The sequence below is a fragment of the Gavialis gangeticus genome, unplaced genomic scaffold (assembly GCF_001723915.1).
Source record: "Gavialis gangeticus isolate Ggan-Ray unplaced genomic scaffold, GavGan_comp1, whole genome shotgun sequence".
In the NCBI taxonomy this organism is placed as follows: domain Eukaryota; kingdom Metazoa; phylum Chordata; order Crocodylia; family Gavialidae; genus Gavialis; species Gavialis gangeticus.
The window spans coordinates 10,167,035-10,193,120 of NW_017729019.1; the positions used below are offsets into that span (position 1 = coordinate 10,167,035).

Genomic DNA, 26,086 nt, shown 5'->3' on the forward strand with positions numbered 1-26,086 from the left:
ATCCAGGCCCCCCTGGAAAGCCAAGTAAGTCCTAATCCAGCAGGGGATCTTAACAGATGCCATTTGGTCTGGGTCCTGCCCCCTCCAGCTCCTCTTAGTAGCCTTATCAGCCAACCCCAATCAGAACCTGCTCTATTTGTACCACATCCCTCTGAATTAAGAGGTGTTTTTTTATTTGCTGGGACTTTAAAAAAAAAAAAAGGAAAAAAAAAAGCAAGCAAGTCTGTCCTGCCATGTGTGGGAGCCTAGGGAGGTCGTCATCTCAGCTGTCCCAGTAACAGCTTTCCTGGTAACACAACCTTGTTTGGGGATGGAGAGAGAGATGTGCATTCACACTGCTTAAATGCACAGTGCTTGCAGGGCAGAATCCCGAAATGCAGAGTGAAAGCCTCTGCCCTGGGCTATGCAGGAGTCATAATGGTTCCTTCTGGCCTCAAAACACAAAGTCCGGGTTCTCATCTGGTACCAATCCAGACAGGCACATCCACGTCAATGGAAGTGAGCTGATTTACACCTCCTGAGACACTGGCCACACGAGCGACGGGAGCAGCGACTGTCTACGCATTCTTGATGCGCCACCAGCTCAATCTGACAACTGATCGCCGCAACTCCCTCGAGAGACGCGGGGAAGACACCGCTTTACAGATAAAGGAAGCCAAGGCAGAGGGCCGTGATATCATTTGCCTGGGACACAGAGGATCCCTTCAAGTAAGAGAGTTTGGGCATCTCCGAGACTGAACACTGACACTGTTAATTCAAGTGGCGGTGACTTCTGACAGGAGTTGCTCACAGGACTATGAGAAAAGGTGTTTCTTGGAGCATGGTGGTGACACAGGCTGGCTACCAGTCTCCTTCTGAACCATGCAGCTCGTGGGTACCCCAAACTCTTCTCTCTCATTAGAGACCTGCTGGCTTTCCTACAAACCCATCCCTCTGCTTACTCCCAGTGGCAGGGCCAGCAAGAGGAGCAGGGCTCTCCCCCCACACATGCAAGAAGTGCCTCACTTTCTCTCCCTTTCACATGCCCACACACCTCCCACTGGACAGGGAACGCACCAGGTCTCCAGCTGTGCTGTGCTGTCATGTAGTCGCGGACCTGGACATCCTCGTGCAAGGCGCTGTACAAATGTTGTATGCACACGAAACACTTTGGTCTGAAAAAGTTTTCCACCTATGCAATCCCTAACTAACAGGCAGGGAAAGGAGCGATAGTCACAGAATCATAGAAAACAAGGGCTGGAAGGGAGTTCAGGAGGTCTCATCTAGTCCAACTCCCTGCTCCAAGCAGGACCGGCCCCAACTACATCCCAGTCAAAGCTTTGTCCAGCCGGGTCTTAAACACTTTGTTGGGCTAATTATCAGCGTTCAGGCCTGACTGCAGCAGGCCTTTCAGGGGTGCTGGTTATAGCTATATTCCACCCAAGAGAGCACACGAACACCAGCAGACTCTCCCCATGCCTGGAGAAGGGTGCTTGTGCCTGAAAACTTGTAAAGAACAATTGTTCCAACTCTCCAGTTGATCTAATGACAGACATCACATTTCCGGAAAGAACCTCGTCTGCCAGCAGGCATTTCATACATTCCTGAATTACCACAATACTTCCGATTAAGTCACCCTTCCCTTGGACACAATCGGGAGTTCTCAGCTAGGACATGGAGAGTGTGAGTCATGGCTGAGATCCCCGTTTTAGAAGCGAGTGTGCCAGACACCCACAGGGCAAAAGGTACCTACAAGCTTCATCATCAGCCCCAAGGATGGAGAGGGTGGAGCTTTTTTAGTCTTTTCACGTGCTGCAAGATCCTCCCATCCATCCCTGGCTGTTCACACGTACCAGGAACAGAGTTTGGGTAGTGTCAATCTCTTTGCACTCTGTTTCTTATGGGAATAACGAGGACAGCGATGGGGAACTGTGCTCCTCGGCGGCTGTGACTTCTAGCCAGCAGCCCATTAAACAGAGGAAATGCCTGCTAAGTAGGAGCTCCGTGAGGATGTATGGCATATCCCCCACCCTGCCGCTGCACGGGAATCCTGTCACGAGCTGAATGAGCTCAGGCCCGGTGGCATCACGCCAGGAGGCCGAGGCATTGCAGGAGGCAGCGGTGGCACTTCAAGAACGGTGGCTCCTTCTGGCCTGGGAGCATGAGCCAGTGCTGGATGCAGCGCTGCGTCCGGCCAACGTCGCGACTCCGCTCCTCAGATCCTGCCTCATGGTGGCTGCCCAATTAAAAATGTTCTGGGGCCATTTGCAATCGTTTAACCCCTCTGCACTCGGGACCACCATGCCCAGCAATCAGACGGGAGGCTGGTAAGCCAGGCCTGCGGGTCCGCTTGTGAATGTAGAAGCCCTGCCACTTTGGCGAGCTGGCCTGCGCGTTTCCCATTGTGGGGAGTTTTGGTTGTGCTCTCGGAGAGCTTGTGGGGCGTAGACAGAACCGGGCAGGCAAAAAAGCCTGCTGCAGGCTTCCCACCCTAGGTAAGCTACTGGGTGCAGAAGGACCAGCAAAAGCAAATAGTGCATTAGTCACCCAAATGTTAACTTAGAGCTGCTAGCTAGCGCACAGCCACCCCTTCCTCGTCAGTCAGGAGGGTAAGCATCCTCTGCTAGACGCACATAAACTTTCACCTAAAAGAACTCGTTTTATCAGAGCACCTGTTTCTCTCTCTACTTTCAGCAGCTCCAGGGACTGGGTTTCACTGCTCTCGACCGCAGCCACTTGGCTCTTGGGACCTCTGCAAAGCAGCAGAGGCAAATCAACTTCTAAACAGGTGGTGATGGCCAAATGAGTACCTGCTCTATGGGCCCAACTGCTTGTAATGAGCTGATGGGGGGGAGGGAAAGGCCAAGGTAAGATGAACAATTACAACCTACTGTCCTTCGAGTGCTTTGTGCCGCTTGACTTGTGTGCTTTACCAAATGCTCAGGCTGATGCGCGTAAGGCCTGCAGGCAGGTTTATGAGATTAAAGCCCAGCGCACAATAAATAATTTAGTAGCTTACCGCAAAAAAATCCACCCTGTATAATAGCTAGCATCTCAAGCAGTATGATGTGTACATTCATTTTAAATGCACATCACTTTCATCTGCATGTATCTATTTGATGCAAAGACATAAACTCAAACAAGAGGAAGGGAAAGAACAGAGGGAGGGGGCAAGGGGCAGCGCAGGAGCAGGCAGCACAATGATGGGGCCAAGTCTTGGCAATCCACTTACTAATTATCCCGGCCTGCCCAGGCGGCTGTTTGTATCTGGGCTTTGCTGTTTGCATGTCAGAGGAATCTTAAATCCTCCCTTGGCCAATTATTCATTCATATTTATTTATTTATTTTAAACAGGCCGCCTTTTATAGAGTGGAACTGGCTCGTTTCAGGCATCCTAAGCTTAGCGATATACTTACGGGGAGAAACCATGGAAAGCCTGCTATAAATAAGGTACTAACAGCATTCCCACTGCACAGCAGGCAGGTCTGCATCCTACCAGGAATCACTCCCGTGTTTGATGAAGGATGTCTGGGGTTTGCCATCACTGCTTTTTGCAGTGTGGTTGGTGCCTGGGGGGCTCTGTGCTCAGTGCTGTACAGGACAGTCCCCTGACCCAAGGAGCTTATACCAGGCTGAGACAGGTGGGAGAAAAGCAGCCTCATGCCCCCGTTTTGCAGGTGGGGAACTGCTGTCTGGACAGATCAGGGGACCCGAGTGTGCAGTGTGGATGGGGCAGTGACACCACATCTCCGGAGCCTGAGTCTCACACTTTGAGATCCTGCCCGTATGCCTACGGCTCCTTTCACCACGGCATAAAGCCTACCTTTCCAGAGGTAGCCACTGACCCTCCCAAAGCGCCGAACACTGTTATCGTCTCTTTATGCAGGTGTAAACCAAGGCAGAGAACGATTACCATATTTCACGATGCACAACTTGACACAGTGTATAAGCTGACCCCATTTTTCTGATCCAAAAAGTTAGGATTTTTGTAGATCTGGTATATAAGTCGACCAAACTTTTTGGATCAGAAACATGGAGTCAACTTATACCGGCCCCTGCATGCCCTCACTGCAGGCTGGGCACCTGGGGGCAGGGATGGGCTTGGGGCTCGGCTGGTGTGGCTCAAGCAGCGTTGCTGGCAGGGAAAGGGGATGGGGCCAGGTTTGGTGCCCGGCTAAGCAGCATCTCCATAGCGATGGCAAGGCCCACAGGCCGCGCTCGGGACCCTCCACCGACAGGGATGCCATCTCATGGTAGGTGAAGGTCAGGTTGGGTCAGGGCCAGGGTCAGGCTGAGGCAGCGCTGGGGTGGGGGTCAAAAGTATTGATACGTTGTATAAGTCGAGGTGGAAATTTAAAGGGAAATATTTTGGCTCCAAACCTCAACTTATACACCATGAAATATGGTAACTGAGTTGCTCACTGTCACCCAATAAATCAATGGTGGAACTGGAAACAGAGCTCAAGAGTCCTGACCCTGCCCTAGCTGCATGGCTGTCTTCTCAGGCCAAGGGGAAGACTGCCCCTTCCTGCATCTATGCTCCAGTCCTGTCCGTGCCCCTGCACCGGTAGAAAAAGTGAGTGACCCTCATTCATGTATTCCCAGGAACTTCCCTAAGGCAACATTACTGTGACCCCTGCCATCTCCAGCCGCGGAGAGTTTTTGCATCATGTGCTGTGGTTTCTCTCTCATTGTTTATTATCCGTGCCGGGCTGTCTGCAAAGAGCCCCCCGAAGACCCAAGAAATGTAGGCATGTGCCATTTCATGCAGCTCCCTTCAGAAATGAAAGGACAGTAATAAAAAGGTGTGTGTGGGGGGGATGAGGGGGGCAGACTATGCATCATAAAGGGCGCAATGGACTAGTACTAATGCACAGACTGGCTGCATCCAATCCGGGCCTGTTTAGCACAGCCATAAATATCAAACAGACGTTTAAGTGATGAATTTGCTGTCTCAAATCCCATAATATTTTAGACCTTGGCTTACACATTTCTCTGCACACTGCTGCCACTGCCCTGGCCAATGGCAAAAAATAACTGTAACGATAATGGATAGTAAACTCGATCAAATGGATGAATAGAAGTTAAAGAAGGAACCAGTCAGCTGAACAGACTTATGCACAACTGCAAGTCTAGCCACAAACACACTACTGCTTTTGCACCATGCCCGCATGGATTGTGCTCCCTGGCTTTCCATGCCCCCGCCAGGTACCAATATCAGCTTGTGCATAAAAGACCTGTCAAGCTGGTAGCCAGCAAGAGGTGGACGTACTCTTCAAAGTGTTGTGACAAACACCTGTGGCTTTGCACAGCCTGACAGTGGTCACACAGCTGCCGTCCACGGGCCGTCAGAACTTCAGGGTTAGAGCAGGGATAAAACTTGTTGCCTGCTCCAACCTCTGCAGCTTACCACAGGCCCCACAGCCGGCGGGAAGGAAGAGCTCTGCTGCTACCAGGGGGATGCTGGCAGTCATGCACTAGTGCATATACGTGCACACAAGGGTACATGTATGCACACACCAACACACACGTACACACACACGTGCACACACCAAAACACACACACACACACACACACACACACACACACACAAAATGAAATGTCTGTCTGCCCGCTTATAACTTGAGAATGGCTGGTCCCAGCTACTCTAAACCTTTCAACATCACTGAATACTACCTGACGAAAATTATAAATGGATTATTTTTCACTTGGCCCTTTTTGGGGCTCCCAGTGACTAGTTAAGGGAGCAATGCATTTCACATGGACAGTTATATATGGCTTGCTCCAGAGCTGGTAGTTGAAGAGGGTTGTACATACTGGCACTGACAGGAAACACCGCAAACGTTGTTTACGAAGAAGTTCTGCAATAAAAATCATTCATTTGGATGTCACCTGAAATGTCACTCCACATTAAATATTAAGTGTTAAATGCGTTGTACTATGTTCTTTAAAAATCCGCAATATTTTTTTACCTAAATACGTTGTACCAAGTTCTTTGAAAAATCAGCAAACACTGCAATTACAAAAATAACAACCCAGACGAAGAACAAGTCTTTCCGCTAGAGTGTGCGTGTGCACATGCACACACACTATATATGTATATACACATATGTAGACGCACACACACACACACACATATATTTATATATTACATACACACACATGCACCATATTTCTGTTGAGGTGGGACACCGTTTCCTAGCTCTGAAGCATATCCTAAGTTCAAAGGGGTATAGTGAGAAGGAAAAGGAGAAAACTAGTGGGTCTTCCCCCCCTTACTCTTGTATCCATATCAGTTAATGTGCGATTGACAGATGAGGAACTGAGCACTTTTATCTCTTCAAGGCAAGCGCTTACCACCTTGTGCTATACCCTGCAGTCACTCAGCCATGACTAGGATGACCATTGAGGTTCTGGTGGCCATCAAGGGAGTTTAGAGCCTAATTTATACCCCAGCTGAAGTGGACGGATTTTCGCCAGTGTTTGCACTCAGAGATGATGGCAGGACATCCCTTCCTGTGCTCAAAGGGAGCGCTGGGTGCTGAGCTCCTCCGAGAGCCTGCCCACGTAGGGCTCCCTTTGCTCCACACATTCATCTCTCCCATCGTTTCTTGACCCAAATGAGTCCGCACCAATGCCCCAGGCTCCTGCACAAATAAACCATACAGGACTCTGCGCTGGAATTCCTCAGCCTCTCTTATTTACGTTTGTTTTTTTCCACAGGCATTTTTGCCTTAGGGAGGCATTTATAGGGCTAAAATAACATGGTCTTCTCACAGTGTTTTTGCCACCCAGGGATTTAAAATCCTGCACAAATAGACCAGCTCTCATGTGGATTTGACCTCAAAAAGGAATGTTGAGAGCTCTTGGAAAAAGAAAAAAAAATGCTAAAAAAAGCAAAAATTCTTGATGCCGAAACAGAAATCCAAGAAGCTGGGTACAGCCTTACCAGCGTGGAAAGGAAAAAAAGCTGGAAGTGCTAAGAGAAGGGGAGCTGCAAACACACGCGGCAGACAGCCAGGAACTCGTAGGTACAGCCGTGTGACTGACAGATGCTTTGGCTTGCTGACAGTTCCAGAAAAGCCAAGGGAGAATTACATTTTTGGGGGGAGTCAATTTTTCACAATGTTTGCATGAACCGAAAAGTTGGGAAAGTTTCATTTAGGTTCTCAGCCTGCCTTCTTTCATTTATTTAAATTTTAAAGGAAACCATTATTTGAACAGTAATTTGAAAGGCACTTTCAACCAAAGAAGTCATTTCAGAACCTGGGAAACAAACCTTTCGTTTCCAAAACATCCAAAGGAAAGCATTTCAACTTCCTGGGAATTCTCCCCCCACCTGAACAAACCACTCGGGGAAACGGAAGCAAATCTGGTAAATGTTTCAGTGGCACCAGTCCCTCCCCCTACCCCCCCATTTTGGGGGGAAAAAGTGAAACTTTGAGCCAAAGACCATGCCCTGTTCTACTGTGGACATCTGGCAGTGTTGGCAGGCTGGAGACTCTCAACAGCTGTCAGATTTACAGCAATCCACCTTTATTTCTGGCCTGTAAAAAGGAGCTAACACTTCTTGCTATTGCCTGCACCTGGCTATGGCAGAGCAGGGCAACCCAGAGTGGGAGCCATGAACACGCCTCCCATCCCCTGAAATACAAGGATCAATACTCCTTGAAACTCCTTTGCCCTCATGTGTGCTGCTGCAAACTTTATTCCGAGCCATAGAAAAACCTGACAGTTTCTTTGAACTTTGCTGAACCAATCACCTGAAATGGAGGAAATAAAAATTGGTTAAGAGGGGGACATAGTTCAGCTTTGAATATCCAAGAGGCATGAGTATCAGTGCGCAGGATGACAAGTGGGGTGCAGCAGGGAGAATGGGCTTAAAAATGATGAAGAGCAGCCTGGCAACATCCTTTTTAATTATAGTAGAGCTAACTGACTTACACTGGGAGGAGGCAAAAGCATGGCCAGTTGTACAACAGCAGCCCGAGCACCACTGTGGAACAAAGATTGTCATAACATGGTGCCCGTTTCAATGGCACTAGCAGGAAGTTGGGTGCAATGACTGGCCATGGGTGAGGCCAGGAGTCCCGGGGGCACCAGACACTAATAAACAGCAGGGCAGATGGAAAGACCCACGGGACTGCAGTAATCACTGACCCAGGTCAAAGCAAGGCCCCATCCAGTCCTGCACCCCATCTCCAGCAAGCTGGTACCCAATTTTTTTTTTTTTTTTAAATGCACTTTGTATTCCAGGTCAAATTACCCAAATCAGTTCCAAATCATATCAGTTGAGTAGAACTCAGTCGTTCCAAAAGTCATATCGATTGAGCCGGCGGAAACTCAATCATTCCAAACCCCACATATGATGCCACAGCCTGCGAGCATCGTCCATCCCACACCTATCGCCCGGGGGCTTCCGATGCTCCCAAATCCATTGGCAGGCAGCCGACTTGCAGGCCCAAGCCCAGAGGGCTTAGCGTTTGGCTGCCCCCAGATACTACAGGCAAGCATCCTTCATCCCAGACTCTTTAGACAGGACTTCAGATACTCCCTATGCTTGATCTTAGCTTACAAGAGACCAAGCAGCACTTCAGAGGAAGGTACAAAGCTACGTGCAGTGAGCAGCTTTAGAAAAGCCGACCCCTTTATACTGCCAAGCTGGAGGGTTTCGATCTCCACCTTGCCCCGCCAGGCTGAGTGGCTGCAAGTTGTGAAGCAGGGCTGAGTTTTCAGCCTCCCACTTCCCCCTTCCCTGCTTCCCAGAGACTCCTTTAAACACTCAGCAGCCTCTTTACAAAGCCACGACTCAAGAGCCAAAGGAGGAGAGAATTCACCACAATTTATCCTGAAAGCCCTCCAGTTTCTCTGCCTTCCTTGCTTGCATTATAACCACCTCAGTGGAGATGGAGAAGTCTGCCTTCCCCTGAACTATGACTCGATGGCTCTGACTTGCCTTGAAAATACTCATTGTTGCTTCCTTCTACTGTGCTCTTTTTTTTCCACATATCTCAATGCACTTGTTAATCAAAAAGTAAGGCTCCAACTTGTGCTGGCGGCTGACGTTGGCAAAGCTCAGGGAGCCTGGGGCTGCAGGGGCACAGCTCAGGGGCTTTATTTGTAAGGGCCATGACTTGAGAACAGCCCTTCTGCATAAGGCAGGTGGGTGACTGGGTGCAGCAGGAGAGTTTATGATGAGGGGAAAGATTTTCCCTGAGTTCAGGCCATACAGTCAGAGCAATTCAACGTAGACAACTGGATGCTGGCCAAAGACACCCTTTTGACTGGTAAAACACCTGAGCACTGAAGTCAAGCCATGTCATTTTCCATCAGGGACACAAAGGGCTGCCTCACCCAGGTTGAAATTCAGGCCTCAGAAGTGCTGGGCTGATAAAGGAGCCAACATTTACATCTGCACTGACAACCAGGCAACTCCTCTAGAAGGAGCATTTTCATCTCTTCAGCAAGCGCTGGAAGTCCCTGTGGCTTCCTTGCACACTGATACAACCACTTCTTTCCTGAAGTGCCTCAGAGCCCGTGTGTGGGCTATAATTAAGGGTAAATTAAAAGGATAAGATCACCATCCACAGACCGGAGCCAGATAAGGCCAGGTTCTGGTGCATGTTTCATTCCGAAAGGCCGATTTTATTCCCTCCTAATGGCACAAGTTAAATCAGCCGAGCTGAATAAAACTATCGCACACCAAGGAGAAACAACACATTTAAAAGTTCGCCTTTCCCCTGACTGGGTAATCTGATCAGTTATCGCTGTTCTTTACAAGACTAGAGTATTAGCCGTCACGGCGAAGGAGCACAGGCAGCGCTGTGCGTCGGGGATTCAGACCGTCTGCAGGGAAAAGCAACCGAAAGCGTGCGCAACCACAAACAGCCTGAGCACCAGCAATACAAATGTTCCCACAGTGCCTTTCCTTCCAAGAGATACCAAAGCACTCTACAAGCAACATGGAAAAGTAACTACAACCGGGACAGAAAACCAAGGGGCAGCAATAACACACTAGTTTAGGACCAGAAGTGAAGGATCCCATCACATGCAGAAGTGTAAGGATCGGATGTGGATTTAGGCATGGACAAGATGTAGTTGCCCATATTGCCCAGGGAAAAAGGCTCTGTCACTGAAAAGAATCTTATAGGATCCATAATGAGTAAGATATTAGGTGTTTTTGCATCTCCAGAGGTACCACGCACACACTATTTCACCATGCTGGGACAAAGGGTGGGCAGAGAAAATGTCATTACTGGAATCGCTAGTGCCGCCCGCTCCCCATTGTCACTTCTTCCTTGGCGTTCACGCATCTAAGCACCTCTGACCCTACTTAGCTGGCATCATCACACGCAGTGGTGGCGTGGCTGCAAGCTATCGTATGAATCTCATTTTTCTTGGGGTGGTTATAAACAGCACGATGGCAAAATAATACACCTGCTCTTCCATGTCTGACAGCGCCGAGACATTTATTTATCCTCGATCGCAAACGCTGTCCTCCATTGACAAGCTGAATGAAGGGCACTTCACTGATTTATTAGATATAATAAGATACACCACCTCTTGGGATGAAATACAAGATTGATTCTCACTGGCGAGCCATGCAGCGACCCTAGTTATTCCATTCACCTGGTTGAGCCAAAGCAGGGGAGGCAGCGGTGAGGGATACAACCCCAAAGGAAAGAAGGTAACAAACCCAGGATGGAGGGGAAATAAAGAGATGGAGGGAGATTTTGCATCGTGAGCAGCAGGGCAGCTGAACAACAGATTGTGAAGCAAGAGCCTGCATTAGTCCTCCTCCAACCCTGAAAACAGGTACCTATTCTTCTGTTCTCAGATTCCCCCTCACTCAAATGCACAGCGACATGCTTTAAGAGAGGGAGATGCAACGCCCACACGAAGTGGAGAGCTGGCCCCACTCTCATACTCCATAATCAGGGAACTTCACGAGGAGGCCCAGTGTAACTATGCATATTAGAAGTCCCTTTTAAATATAGAAAGTATAATTTTCACATCAGTCTCAGCATCTACCAGGCGAACCGCATTAGCCGAGTTCTGAGGATGCCATTTTCCATCAGGAAAAAAAAGACAACTAGCACAGCAGCGCGTAGCTTGAGGCCCTATTAATAGCAATCCTAATTATATGGCTGCAAATTTAATTCATAGCAATGATTAGTGTCAAAATCAAAGCCATCACGCATCAATATTGATGGAATTGTATAAGGCCCGTAAACACAGAACAAGCAAGCCGACGCATTCCCCCCCAGCAGTTGGTTGCTGTTAACTGTTGCATTAATGTCTCTTCTAATTTTGCTTGATAGAAATCGCTTTATTCCAGGAAACCAGGCTTCTGAATGGTTCTAATCTTTAATACAATCCCCTGCCCCCATCAGGAGCAGGGGCCTTTTGAAAGGGACTTTGGACTACCAAGATGCTCAGAGAATAGACTCCCAAGTGCCCGTGCTTTATCCAGTAGGTCTTGGCCTCATCAGCACGTTTGCTTTGTACGCACTTAAAGAAAGCTCCCGGGGAACAATGGCCCTCAAAAATAGGAGTCTGCTGGAAACCATCCATGGGATAATGGGCTGGTCCTAGTGCATTGTGGGAAGCGTGCAGGGGAAGAAGGGGTTCCAACGTGAAAACAAGAAGAGTGATGTGCCATGCATTAAATGGCACGGATTTCACTGCGGTCCCTTCCCAGAGGCAAGCCATGCACGGATGAATGCGGAGGATAGATGGGAAGAAGCGAGCTGATTTAATCAGACTTGTGTTAACGCACCCTAAAGACAACGGGCACAAGTTTTGGGGGAAAAAACAGATTTGTCAGTTAATTAGCAGGAGATTTTCACCCCCCACCCCCGCCCCTCACATGCTCCAGCATCCCAGGGTAAAGGGCAGCCAGGCAAATGGATCGGCAGGTCTTGACTGTTCGTGGAAGGAGTCGGGCTCAGACACAGCTAGCCCAATCCCCCTAGTATCCACAGGATAGGCACAAGGTAGGACACCTTGCCTTAGCCCTGACTTTGAGAGGCAGCTGCTAGCAGCAGGAAGGGGCAGCCCCTCTCCAGAGACCCTTCACTCCTTGGCCTCCCCGATACAACTGCTAGCACAGAAGGCAGCTAGTGCCAATTGTGTGATGTGGACCCGTAACTCCGCCGTGAGCTGAACCCTGCTTACTGCATTTCGCTTCGCTAAAGCTGCCAGTTGGGTGCAAAATCCCAGATGCTCCTTGCTCCCCAGCCGTGAAGGACGCCCATGCCCTGTGCACACAAGCTAGCGCACATCCAGAAAGGCCTCCCCCCCCAGCAGCCACAAAACCACCAGCACTAACCGCATCACACTGCAAAATGCCTACGAGGCCCACCCTAATAAAAGGAGCCTTGATCCCGATAAGGCTTGCTGTACCAAACTGGAGAAGCGTGGAAAGAAGGGTGAGCAACCGCCAGCTGGGGCGGTGTAACCAGAAACCCAGATGCAGCGGGATTAAATTAGTTAGGCTTCAATTGTGCCCAGCCCTTTAAATATGTGTTCCCATGACTCACGCCTGCAGAGAGAGCTTTTAAAGCTAACCTCTGCTCGCGTGCTACTGGAAAGCCTGATCCGACGACCCCCTGCCACCTGAAGCGCTTAGCAGAGCACTGTTCTCCAGACAGCGAGCTTCTACGGAGGCATGGCACGCTTGGCAAGGGCAGCCCTTGTACAAAACCCTCTGGGCCTGGTGCCGTTTGAAAGGAAAGGGGCAGAAGGCACAACTGGATTTTGCCCGTCTACATTCACCTCCCTAGGGCTGAGGATTATGCTGAAGCTCACTGCTCTCTTAGGCCTGTTATGTCTACCAGGATTCTTCCCACTTGTGATCAATAGGAAGAAACAAGGCTGCTCCCACATCATGAGCCCACCACAGGAAAAAAAAAGTGTCAAGGACCACCACTTCCATCTAGGCATATGGAAAGGGAGATCTTGCAAGCCCCAAGAAGAGAACGGATGGGCTGCCGGTCAGACCAGGGGGAGCGACACACATGCCACTGGGGGTCATCTGGGTCTCTCCCAAGACACAACTGTGACCTGCTTACTGGTCTGAACCTCTGAGATGCTGAGCACTGCATTGCCTGAAGTCAGCGGGAGCCGAAGGCCTGAAACCACACAGCAAGCCCCTTCGACTTGCGTGCAAGTTATCCCATTCTACGCAGGGTGATACTATGAGATGTGGAGGGCTGGGAAGTCATCACCGAGCTCTGAGATCTTGATACGAACAGTGCAGCGTTACATGATGAAGTGGTCGCAAGTCCCCGTCCACCTGGCGCCACAAAAACCTTGCAGACGGTTGCCAAATAGCGCTTCTCCCCCTGGCTTCAAAGCGATCCCCTTCTCCATGCCAGGCGTCCTGCATTCGCGAGGCTCGTCGCAACCCCCCTCCCACAGCAGGCTGAGCGTCAACTGTAGGCTCCCCACAGACCATGCCCGCTGCTGGTCCTCCCCAGCTCCCAATGCCCAGCTTGCAGGACCCCGCAGGGCTCATAAAAGCAACAAAACAAACAGCAAGCTTGCTAGCAGGAGTCTGGGAAATGAGCCAATCTCATTACAGGGGATGCGGCATTAAGTGCTCGGTTCCAGAGGAGACAAAAAAAAAAAAATCTCTTCTCTCTTTAAAAGTCACTTGAAGTGGTAGCTGCTCGAAGGGGCAAAGGAGGGGGGAGGAGGAAGGTGAATAGCTGAGGGACTTGCAATATCCTGTAAGGATCACAACAGAGTGGTAAGGACAGCAGGGTTAGGGACCTTAACACCAGCAGGAGCCAGCCAAGTGTGGGAGACACAAACTCTGTCCCAGATATCAAGTTCAAAGGGTCTGGTCAAAAATAGCCAGGGATAATCATCCATTGGTGAAAGCAGCCATAGAATCATAGAAAATGAGGGTGGGAAGGGAACGCCGGACGCCACATCTAGTCCAACCCCTGCTCCAAGCACACCCAATTACATCACCATAGTGAGAAAATTCTTCCCAATCCTAATAGCCAACCTAAACTTCCCTTGCTGCAATTTGAGCCCAGTCCTGTCATCTGCCACCACCGAGAACCATCCAGCTCCATCCTCTTTCAACCCGCTTCAGGGAGTTGAAGGCTGCTATTCAATCCCCCTCGGTCTCCTCTTTTGCAGACTAGGTAAGCCCAGTTTCCTCAGCCTCTTTTCTTAAGTCATGTCCCCCAGCTCCTCAACCATTTTTGTCATCCTCTGCTGGACTCTCTCCAATTTGTCCACATCCTTTCTGTAGTGGGAGGCCAGTGCTCCACGTCTGGCCTTATCAGTGCTGAATGGAGGGGAAGAATCACTTCCCTTGACCTACCGGTAACACACCTACCAATGCAGCCCAGGATGCCATTAGCCTTCTTGGCAACAAGGGCACGCTGTTGGCTCCTATTCAGCTTACTGTCCGCTGTAACCCGCAGGTCCTTTTCTGCAGTCAGGCTGAGTTGATTCAGCGACTCCAGCAAACTGGTTTCCCTAGTCTTATGGGCACCGATTGTGGCTGGGAGGTGCAGAGTTTAGGGACCTTGTCCTCTTTGGGGAGAGAGGCCCAGCTAGAGAGACAAAGGCAGGCAAACTACTGGAAACAGAGGCGACTAACCCATGGGATGAAGGACACTGACCAGAGACGGTGATGCTCTGAACCACGGAGCCTCACAAGAGAAGCACACACAAATGGAGAAAGTTTCATAGCTAGCTCCCCAAATCCCTTCCTCTGGAGAGGTCTCTGCACAGCAAAAGGAAGAGACTGAGACAACCAGCTACATCAACCCGATGGCTATAGGGAGGTCATCTCTTTTGGCTGCTACTGGCCCAAGGTAACAGCACAAGTAAGGAAGCATAATATGTGCAGGTATGTGGCACTTTTCACAGACAGACCTCATGACACTTGACAAGGTGGACACGTCTGTAATGAGCTTGTTTTTACAGGTGGAAAAATTAAGTGTCCATGGTCCGATTCCCAGCAGTGCTGACCATCCTCGGTGCCCACTGTTTTCACAACTATAACATCTTAGCCAAAGTCACAAAAGAAGTCGGGGAAGATGTCCGACTTCCCCGACGAACAAAAGGTGCGGTCACCTCAGTACCACAAGCCACTGCGCTCTCAGCTCCTGCTCAGGCCGCCTGGCTTCTCTTTCTGCTCTGGGTTGTATTTTTCCATGCTGCGCTCTGTAGGTGGGCCAGGAAGCTTCACCAGATCTAGCTGCATCTGAAACCTCAAAAAACCAAAAGGGTCTTCTTCCTTTGAGACCATTTGCGCTTGTGAAAGCAGATCCTGGGCAGTCCTGGCTCCTGTCGAGGAAATGAATGGACATGCCTCCTTCCCTCCCCTTCTATTGAGCTATTTGTTTTCCCCCTGGCCCATCTCTGTTAACAAAATCCCAGAACTTGGCAGCGTGAAGCATTTCCCATAAACATTCCAGGGCTTCCTAATGGGCCATGCACGGTCCAAGGGAGCTGCTCAGATGGCAGCGTAATCAATCTGGGGGAAGGGGGGAGGGAAGGGCTGAGGTCCAGAACAAGACACAGGCAAGAGTTCACATCAACAAACCTTGCGTCTCTCAATAAGACATGCACAGGCGGCTCCACCTCAAAAGCTGTTCTTGGATGTAGGGAATCTCTTTGGGATTATTGCAATTAAGGGAATGGGGAAAGCAGGCTGGACTGTTTTGGGGGTGCATTGGGTTTGGTCTTTGTTTTTGTTTTTTTTTGCAGGAGTGCAGTCCTGGAGACCCCTCCACATTGGGTGTGCATGGAGGATAAGTTCCTCTGCTTCCTCATCCTTCCCCTACAATTAGCACAATAATCCCCTCCCTGGTTTCTGCCACGGCAGACTCAGACGCATGCAGTCTCCAAAGCTGCCAAGAGGTGCCTCCTGCCCCAGAGACCCTTGCTCCTCACCATGCAATGCATGTGACTGCAAACCACGGGTCTCCAGAGGCAGGCATAAAGAGAGGATAAGGGGCAGTGCTACCAAATTAGATGTCACAAAAGGCTCGACTCTATCAGGTATCTGGAATGAACTCAGGGGAGACCAGAGCCAATTTTCTCAGCACCTGTTTACTAACAGATCAAATGACAGGTAAAAGTGGAAGCCCTCTCCTCCACACACTCGCGTGCACACCCACCCACCCACCGAGACGCTTCAGCCACTTCCCGCTAATGGAGCAAAACAAATGAACAGAAATAGATTTACTTTGCATCCAAACCGTAGATGCTTAAAAGGTCCCCGCTGTATAAATGGCACGAGGGATTAAAGCATGCCGGAAAGAACGCTTCTTCTGTAATCCTACATAATTAATGGGACGCAAGCCCGCTCAATACATTAAATGCCCAACATGCAGGCGCAAGCTGTTTGCTTTAACTATCTTAAGTGAATCACACCCCCACCCACCCCACGCAGTAAACAGTAAGGGGCTGGCTGGGAACCTGACATCACCCGTGTTTGCAATCTGCTGTCCAGGGGGCCTGTCTAATTGCTTTTGCTACAAAATGCCCAGGAGCTTCTGTCAGCGCCCGGCGGCATGCAGGGGTGCAGCACAGACGGATACACCTGGTAGAGTGGCTCACATTTCAAGATGTTACCCCTTGGTAACTCATGAGGAGCCAGGGATGTGCTTCATTTACTGCTATTCAGCACTTGTACAGAGATGAATAAGTATTAAGAAATGATGCGATCAAAATAATGCAGACATCCAACCCAACTATCTGCCTGTCCTTGGATCTTTCTGGGAAGTAGAGGGACAAATTCTCTGTTGCTTAAGGACACCAGACAGAACAGCCTGCAATCAATTACTTTACCCCCCTGTCTTCCCTTGGTGTTATAGGGAATGGGTAGCCTGGGGCCACTTTTAAGCCCCCCTGCCAAATGTGGGCATTTCTTAAGTTACTTGGAAAATCTCCGTGCCTTGCCAAACAGCTGATACAAGACAGATGTTTGGATTCAGAGAGGTACAAATACTGTGACAAGCATAAAATTGGGCCGACAAACAAGGGCTGGGCTGAGGTCCTGCAAGACAGATACGTGGATAACCATAACCATCATTCTGCTGGCAATGGGGACATGAGTAATGAGCTGTGACTTCCGCTTTTCTGTTCAGACCTGGTTATTTGGGTACCTCGGCCTCCTGCACTTCCCCACCTTGTCCCTCTGTTCTGCTCACATGATGTGCCATGCTGTCATAAAGGATGCAGAAAGGCAGGGATGCTCTTACTCATTACTTGTCTACACCGCAGTATTCAAGGCCCAGGTCCTAACTGAGCCTCTGAGTTGCCACTCCCATGTAAATCAATAGCAAGGATGATGGTGATGTAGTAAAGGTGCAGTGATATTCATTAGCTCCTGCATTATCAGGGGGAAAACAACCCTGCTGGGGAGGACTCAGGTGCCTTCTGACTATTGTGGGCTAACAGGATGCCAGCCAGTGCCTAATGCCATAGGCAGGACAGGATCCCTGCCGCATGCCCATGCTAACGTAAAGCCGCAGCTTCTGAGCTAACGCTCTGATACTACTAAGGATCTCATTCAGCAGGCAGAGCCAAATGAATGGATTTGGCCAGCTTAATGCTGGGCTTTGCAACCTGTTCATTAGGAGGAGGGAAAAGCCCAGTCTGATGGGAGATCAGTAACAAGGCCAGGCAAGACCTCCTGCTCCTTTGAGAGGAAAGGAACATGGGATATTTCTTTGCCTTGGGCAACTAGCCCTGCTTTTGTGATGCAAACAGGAAAGAATTTTATCTTCCAGGGCCAATCAATCACCCAGAGGTCTATGGCAAGGGTGGGAGGTGAGGGGCAGCAGAGAGAAGCAATGTGGCTTTGCCCTTAGGCTTAGCTTCTGAAGGCAGCAAGTTAACTCATTCACAGCCCTCCAGCAAGAAGAAGTCCTGCCAATATCAGCCACTTTGTCACCAGCACCAGAGGATACCCAAGGCCTTCCTACCTTCACAGCCTTCCCTGCAGAGCAGAGGTGGTGCCGGAGCTGACATGGAGAGAAACAGGTCCTCCTGATGCAAGCACATCCTGGGTGACCACGAATTAGGATGAAGCCAACACAGTACCTTCCTGGCATTGTCCTTACCAAGCCTTTGCTCCTCAGCAATCTCGGTGTTAAAGGTTTCCAGCCCCTACATATTTGCTCTCTATAGGCCAGAGTGTAAACTCCCAGTGGCTCCTTTGATGTGGGGATTTACACCAGCCAAAGGATCAGCTACCTCTCCACCTTCATGCTCTGTTGATAGGTCAACTAGGCCTACATTTTATGACCCTGGAAACACTGCAAGCCCCTATGTTTTATCCGAGTGGTGTTCAGAGGAAATTCTTCCAGCTGCCATTGCTCTCCCCCCAGCCAGAGACGACAAGGACACAGGAGCTTTGGGGGCGATGGCTGCAGCTCAGTGGAGGCGAGGAGGAGAACAGCAAGGGCAGGAAGCCCCCCCTTCAGAGGGGGTGTACACCTGACACTGTGCTGTCATCCCACAACAATTAAATTCCCTTCCATGTGCGTGTGCCCTTGCTGAGATTGTTTCTTTCTGTTCCTGGGTTGGATGGATGTCACCAAATCTTAGCTGCATGGTCCGAGTCCGAAAACAACGCGTGCATCTGAATTGAAAATTTGCTATACACACAAATGTTCCTACCAGCCAGGTCACTCATCAGAAGATTTGGCGAAGAAAAAAAAAAAAAGCAAGTTCATGTGACCCACATACCCTAAGCAAACTGGCACTGCTTTTGGATGGAAAATGCTTGCGATGAATTGCTCGAGAAACATCTATGGACCAGGAATCATTCACAATCAGTTCAAGCCTATTGGAGGCAGCCTGCTGGCAATGCATAAAGAGGACAAGGGGAGTCTGAGCCTGCTGTAGAAAGCAGTTTCTCTGGTTTGCTCTTGTTCCCTTTCCTCTGAACACATTCCCTCTTTCCAATCCAAACCAGTTTCTCAGTGCCAGACTAACTCCTGTTGTGCCATCCGCAGAGGCAAACCACAATTCACTTAGAAGAAAATGCAAAATAAACAAAGTGGCTGCCCAAGACCGGGATTCAAAACAGACATTGCAAAGGACTGCTCAACTAATTTTGGGGGCCCTGTGTGTTCCCAGATCAAGTCACGCACTCCTCGGTGCCCATAATCAAACCATGGGCTAACTCAGCAAATGTGTCTGTGGCTGGCCCAGAGTACGCAACATCGAGGTGCGCATCTGGGGTCAAACATTACTCATTCTTGAAGAAACGGGCTGCCTGGAAGCGCAGAAAAATGACAAGACCTCAACTACATTCAACTTTGGGTGGGAGTAGAGAGACTTTTTAAGCTCCAAACCTTTCATTTCTTGGTGCAACGTGAATGTGCTGCCTCACTGCATGAGATCACTTCTCAAGAAGGTGAAAAGATATTCTTGCCATGCCCCAACATTTGACTCTCCACAAAAGCCTGAGCTGTCCTAATGCACAATGAGCAAAATGACATCCATTTGCCTCCACTGACGGCAGGAAATTTTGTCTCTCCAATTCAAGTGCCTTCCACACCCAAAGTCTCTGGTTTTATCCCCTTCCACTTCATAAGCCCCTAGTAATAAGTGGGGGAGCAGCACAAATCTGGCATATGCAGTGCATTAGGAGAGGAGAGAAGACACCGAGCAAGTCACTCCAGGGACGCAGAATCTGGCTTACCTTCTTCAGCTTGCCGCTCTTGGTCCCCACAAACACCACGCTGTAGCCGTTGTAAACGTATGAGGCGACCGAGGTCATGCGGTCCCGGCTGGTGGTGAAGATGGTCACCCCTTCCACCGGCATGGAGCCCCCGAGGGGCTGGTTAATGTCGAGCCCACAAAAGTTATCGTCTATTGGGACTGGCTGAAAAAGACAAGACATTGAGCAGCTGTGAGCAAATGACCAGGCCAATGGCAAAGTCCAGACCCAAGCTTGCAGGCTCCTGTAGCACTGGGAGCCCATCCCTAACCCACGGGCGAGCGCACGATGGGGTCCCATCCACAACCGGGGTCTCTTTCAGCCACCTTGCCAGACAACGTCAACTCCTTGCCCTTTGTTATCTAGGCCCAGGAGCATGGCACCTGCACGGGTTCAGGCTTTTGAGGATGAAATGCCCAATGGCTGCCAGGAAAACCGGCACAGGTGGGGCTATTGAGGATCCCTGACTTTGCCAACAGATTCATTAAGGCTTTTGCTTCTCCCCGCTCTGAGTTTTCTCCCCCTGCCCCACGCTTGGGTCTTCTCCCCACTACAAAAGGATCTGGTCTGTCACATGGCTGGGCTTCAGCTGCCCCAAAGCACCCACACGCCCACTCCCAGCCCGGCTCAGAGCATGGCAGGAGGTCAAAACCCATCCAGAAACCCAAGCCCATTCCTGCCCCCTTCGGCACTGTACAGGTGGCAGGGAATCAGGCAGCTGGCGCCTGCTCCCTTGCCTTGCACCAGCAAGCAGCCTGCAGGAGTGGCTGCGTTGCTGTTACAACCCCGGGAAGGCAGGGATCATAAGCGCTCGCCAAAGGAAATGCAGGTGTCTGCTCTCAGCCTCTGCACTCAGAGCCCAGAGAGGAAGCTGCAATTTCCTCCTTGTGCTACTCGGTCCTTTGGGGAAGCAGCCGCCTCCCTCTTGTACAAACAGGCGGGCTCCAGGCCCCCTGATTACACTCCTCGTGTGAATGTGACGCTGCTGAACGGTGCCAGCCTGGCTGCCCCGCAAAGCGAGGTGCCCACCTGCCCCCCTGGACACCCAGGAGGCGTTCCTATGGCAGCATAGGATTCTCATCTGCTTCACCCAAGCTGTCTCATCCCTGAAATGCCCCAAGAGGGCTAATTGGTACCTGGGCTCTGTGGCCAGGGCAGCATTCCTGGTCCAGAGGACAGGGCAATGGACTGAAAACCAGGAAGCCAGGGGGCTGCTCCTATCTCTGCCACTGACTTACTGCACAGCTTTGCACAAGTCACTTCACCTCACTGCGACTCAGTTTCCCCCATTTAACCCCCATGAGTCCTTAGTCCCAGGGCGCTAGGAGCTGGACAGAGTTCACAGCAGTGGAAGGGATCTTCAAGGATTTCCACGCCATCCCCAAAGGAATCTATACACGAATTAAGATTTAAGAAACCAGCTAAATACCGGCACAAGGCGCCACTGTCATTTGCATTTATCTTGACAGCACGTTTGTACTCTGTCTCCTGCTGTGGGATGGGGCGGAAGGCTTCCCTGAGGTTAGTCTGATGTTTGGAGCCAGAACCGGGAGCTGGAGACAGCAGAACGCTTCTAACAAGCTGTGCCTTTTATCTCTCTAACTAGACATGTATGGTCCCCAGCACCATAATAACCAAACGGCTCATAACACGAAGGGTGAAGGTAAGAAAGCGTTATTATCCCGGTTTCATCTTTGAAGAACAAAGATCAAGCAACTTCTCCAGGCTCATGAAGGGAAGGCTGAGAATGGCAAACCCGGTCTACCGAATCCCGGCCTGGTGCGTCACACCCCCAGGCCCGCCCCTTCCACACCCCAGCAGTGCCAGGAGGGGGATTAATTTCCTGCACAAATGGGCTGCATTTCTCCAACACAACCATGGCAAAGGGCTGCTTCCTTACTGCTTTGGTGCACTGGACATCCTTCCCCAGCAGCCAGTTGAGCTCCAGGTTGCCTTCCCCCTGGTAGCAGGACTGCAGGCGCTCCTTGATCTGGGTGTTGATGGTGCGGATGGGGAAGACGCACAGAGCCGAGTCATCGGGGGGCTGGTGGTACTGCTTTTGCCCCTTGGAGAAGATGGCAAAGAGGACGTCCTCCTGGGCGGTGATGTTGAGGGCCTTGGCCAGCACATCGCCAGGCTTGGAGAGGTAAGCGGCTTGCAGGAGGCGGTACTCCATGTCCCCCTTGACGCAGCCAAAGGGCAGAGAGACGTAGGAGTGGAACTTGGGGTCATCCTTGCAGAGGCGGACAATGCGGGACGTGTAGAAGAGGTCATTGGCCGAGTTGATGGAGACGCCCTCGGGGGTCTCAGGCTGGACAGTCAGGAAGTAGACGAAGTTGCCGCTGGCGAAGCCATAGATGTAGAAGATGTCAAAGTGCGAGACAAGGGCCAGCGTGTCGGAGGGGATCTTGATGAGCGAGGAGACGAAGTCGCTGTGCAGCTCATAATCCAACATGGCTGATGACTCCGGGTCCCGGGGCAGCTTGCGGCTGGAGAGGGTGGGGAAGTAATCCTGCTTGCCGTCCACTGCCGTGCCAATGAAGAGCTTGCCGTCCTCGCCCTCGGAGCGCACGATCACCCCGTACATGGTGCCGGTCTTGTTGACGCTGGAGAGGTAGTGCTCCTTCTTATGCGAGGGCTCCACCAGGATGAAGAGGTCATCCAGCCTCAGCAGCTTGCAGACGCCCTGGTAGAGGCTCCCGCAGGCCAGCAGCCGGTTCTCCGAGTAGTCGATGATCAGCAGCTTGTTGACGTTGTTGGTGAGGGTCAGGATCTCGCTGCACGGCTGCACGATGAGAGGCGGGTAGCAGGATTTGTTGTCCTCCTCCGGGCCCGTCTTGTGAGCCACCAAGATGGTCAAGTTGCCCGAGAGCTTGTAAACCCGGTTGATGGCTCCGACATAGACAGCCCCTGTGCCCCGGTGGACGGTCAGGTGGTTAAAAGTCCAGTCTCTGTTCTCAGAGTGGAAAGTGTTGAACAGGGCAGTGCCGGCCACGCTCCGGGAAAGCAGGACCAAAACCAAGACGACAAAAGCCACTGACCAGCCGTCGGAGTCCAGTGTCCTAGGCCAGTTCTTCCTCTGATCCATCCTGGGGTGGGGGAAAGGAGGAAGGGGAGGGTGAACTTCCAGGCTCCCTGTACGTGTCGCTTGCCCCAGCAATGTACCTCACATGTTTCTGGAGGAAATAAAAAAAACAAACACAAAAACAGAGACAGAGGATTAGCTCTGGAGTGCCTTGAAGATATAATTCAAGGGAGGTTTTTTAATTATACAGTCCTTGAGATAAAGCGAGGACGTCTCTAAGCCCAGCAAGAATTAAGCAGGTCTCCTAACTTTTTGGTAAGCAGTTCAGGCTTGTTGTTTTGCCACTCGGTTCTGCCTCCGTGCATTAATTTGTTATGTGCTTTAACTGTTTATAATGTGCTCTGCATTGAGCATTCAGCCTGATGACGCCCGAGGGGACAACCATCCTCAGCCCTGCAACAAGGAAGCTGCACCCAGCCATCAGCCAGCCCCCCCTGGCTAAGGGGACCCCCTCTGTAGGATGCAGCACTGGAAGGGAGGGAAGGACCTGGATTTTATTTTGCCTTTACGTGTAAAAAAAAGTCTCAAGCAAGCGCCCTGTCCATCTGTGCAATGGTGCTTTACATTCCTGCTGCCTCCCCCTTCCCCCTGCAGAGTATCGCACAATTTAGCACTTTTTGCCCTGGGGGACCCCTAACCGTTTCACAAAGTCAGATGCTTCTCTGACGTGACTCCTACCTGTGCAAGCCCCTCGAGTTTGCTAAGCAAAGTGGTTTTTGCAAGACTTCCACTGTTCTTAGTCATGCCCCAGACATGATCTCTTGGCATTTCTGGGTGATTATTTTTGCTCAGTTGTCTCATTTTAGAGCCCACAGACCTATGTTGGGTCTCCACGCTCTGCTATGTGGAGAAAAGTAACCACCAAGGCGGCACGTGCTAGAAGCAGGCGGGGTGAACGACACAGAGGAGACTAATGGGAAACAGCGGGAGACAGGAAAGCAAAGGAGCAGCGGGATGAGTTTGGACCCACGCGGCTGCAACGAAGCCCCGTTTGCAGAAGCGACATGGGCACCTGCTCCTCAGCCTATGTACACCAGGAAGTTGGCAGGACGAGCATGGCACCAGGTCACCTCTGCAAATGGGATTAGTTTGCAGCACGTTTCTAGGCCCAGCCGCTGGGCACCCCTCAAGCCGAGTGACCAGAGGCCGGCTGTGCAGACCCCCCACCCCTCCCTGCAGCCAGCCTCCTCTTGCCCTAAATGAAGGTGCCGAAGAGCTGCCTGTGGTCTCGCTCGCCGAACACCTAATTAAAACCAACACAACCTTGAGCCGCCGAAATCGTCCCACACCTCGTCAAGACCCCCTCGCACCAGAGCCTCCGCAAGGAGACGGGATCTTGTTTGGGTGATGCAGGCTCACCCCCCAAGAGCTGGTCATCTGCCTACCCAGCACAGCGCAGGGAGGCCGAGCAGGGGGGTTTGGGCTGGCACCTGGATAGGTTTCGTTTGCTCTGCAGCGTCCTTTGCTTCATGATCCCACATACGATGCGAAAGGTGCGAGGAGACCTGCTGAGCCCTTGCAGTCCCACGGTGCCTTCCCAAGCCTCTGCAGCGGGTGCGCTGCTGAAGGGGCAATGGAAGGTTCTGGGGCCCCCATTCAGCCCCTGGCCCGAGGAGCATGCAACGTGCACAGCGGAGGGGCCAGGGAAGCATCCTCCCCATTTTACAGCTGGAGAGCTGAGGTGCAGAGAGGGGCATTGGCACGCTTTGCCTTTGGGAAAGGGTGAACCAAAAAGCTACCTGGTGCAGCCCCGCAGTGGCAGAACAACCTGAACATGCAGTAGTGGGCTCGGTAGCAATAGCAAAGGTCCCCTTTCGTGACCACCGCGGTCGTGGCACAGCGTGCTGGCCGCAAGTCGTCTCACAAAAGCCGAATGAGGAGAGGCCGCGGCCGTGTAGGGGCCAGCGCTCCTTCTGCTGGCTAAAGCTGAAGCCTGGTGCAAACAGCCCAGTACCATGACTAGGAAAGAAATTGTTAGGGGCTGGGACTGGGAGATGCAGGTTCAGTTCCCAGTTCAACTGCAGACCGCTTGGGTGACCTTGGGCAAGTCACTTAGCTTTCCCATGCCTCAAACTGGAGATGATCCCTGCCTCCCTCCTATGCAGGGGCCTTGGGATGACAAAATGCATGCAACTGCTTGGGTTTTATGGCAAACAAAAGGAGCTAGTAGCTGGATTCCCAAAGCAAATCACCTGCCAGGCGTATCATGAAGGCAACATGTTCGAGCCTGGCCACTGGGTTGTTTGTTTGTTTTTTTTAAATGTGAACTGGCTCCCCACGACTCCTGTGCATGTTGGGTTGATATCTGTGACAGATGCTGGCCCCTTTCTCAAAACAGACAGGGCCTAGAGCCCAACAAAACGACTCTCTGGAATGAGTCCCTTAATTCAACGGCAGCTGTCAACACACACAACCCCAGGTACTAAATGGCAGTGGAGCAATGCCAGAAGTGAAGTGCTCCACAACCTTAGTGTGACACCCAGGAGCAGGACGGGCTTGTCTGACAGCTCGGGACTTGCCTCTTTGGAGCAGCCAGCCCCGTCAGCGCACCACGCTAAGACTTCAGCCCCACCAGCCAAGAGCTGCCCACTGCCCATTTGCTCAGTGTAAACCTGTTTGGAGCAATCCAAGATTAAAATGTAGGATAAGGCTGAAGAAAAAAGGAAGGAGGGAAGGCAGCAGCAGGCCAGGTAGTGAGGTCCAGCCCAGAGGCACATCACCAAAAAACAACAAGCACTAGCAGCAAAGGCTGGGGATAATGCTTCTAGCAACTGCAGCACACAAGGTTTTTCACTCAACTTGGACCCAATGTTTTTTTCTGAGATCTTAGCACACTCTGCAGAGCGGGGCAAGCGTCCTGCACCTGATTTTACACAGGGGGAAAGAAAGATGCTGAGAAAAGCTGGCTCAAGCTTGTACATATCAGAGCCAAAACCGACTCTGCAATGGTTATGCTACCGATTAGACTAGCACTGCCTACAAGCCCAGTTTGCCTACCAATAGGCTTTGCCACCCACCGTGCTGGTCATCACTGTGGCTACCTAAGCACAGTTAGCCAGTACAATCCCCCCAGCACACAGGCACATGGCGCCAACGCAATCCATAACTTACACTAATGTGGGGTAGTGGGGAGATGCCGTGGTGCAAACTGATATGCACCAAGACTGCACTCCTGTGCGAGGAGCTTGCACTGATGCCATCACACCAGCGCGAGAAAACCTGCATCACTGGGGAAAGCCAGGGGTCTGGGATAGACATTGCATAAATCGGTTTGACCCAGATCAGTTAAGTCTGATATACTGCATTCAGCTGG

The 26,086-nt window shown here is 51.1% G+C and overlaps 1 protein-coding gene across 2 annotated transcripts in view; it reads right to left on the bottom strand.

The window, feature by feature from the left end:
- PLXNA2 (plexin A2) overlaps positions 1-26,086 on the bottom strand; it is a 361,775-nt gene that overhangs the window by 252,864 nt on the left and 82,825 nt on the right. For both annotated transcript variants that reach the window (XM_019514044.1, XM_019514043.1), the window contains 2 exons: positions 21,589-22,864; positions 19,671-19,853 (listed from right to left, as the gene is read on the bottom strand). In XM_019514044.1, coding sequence (XP_019369589.1) covers positions 19,671-19,853; positions 21,589-22,776 — 1,371 coding nt within the window. In that variant the 5' untranslated portion in view covers positions 22,777-22,864. The remainder of the gene's footprint in view (positions 1-19,670; positions 19,854-21,588; positions 22,865-26,086) is intronic.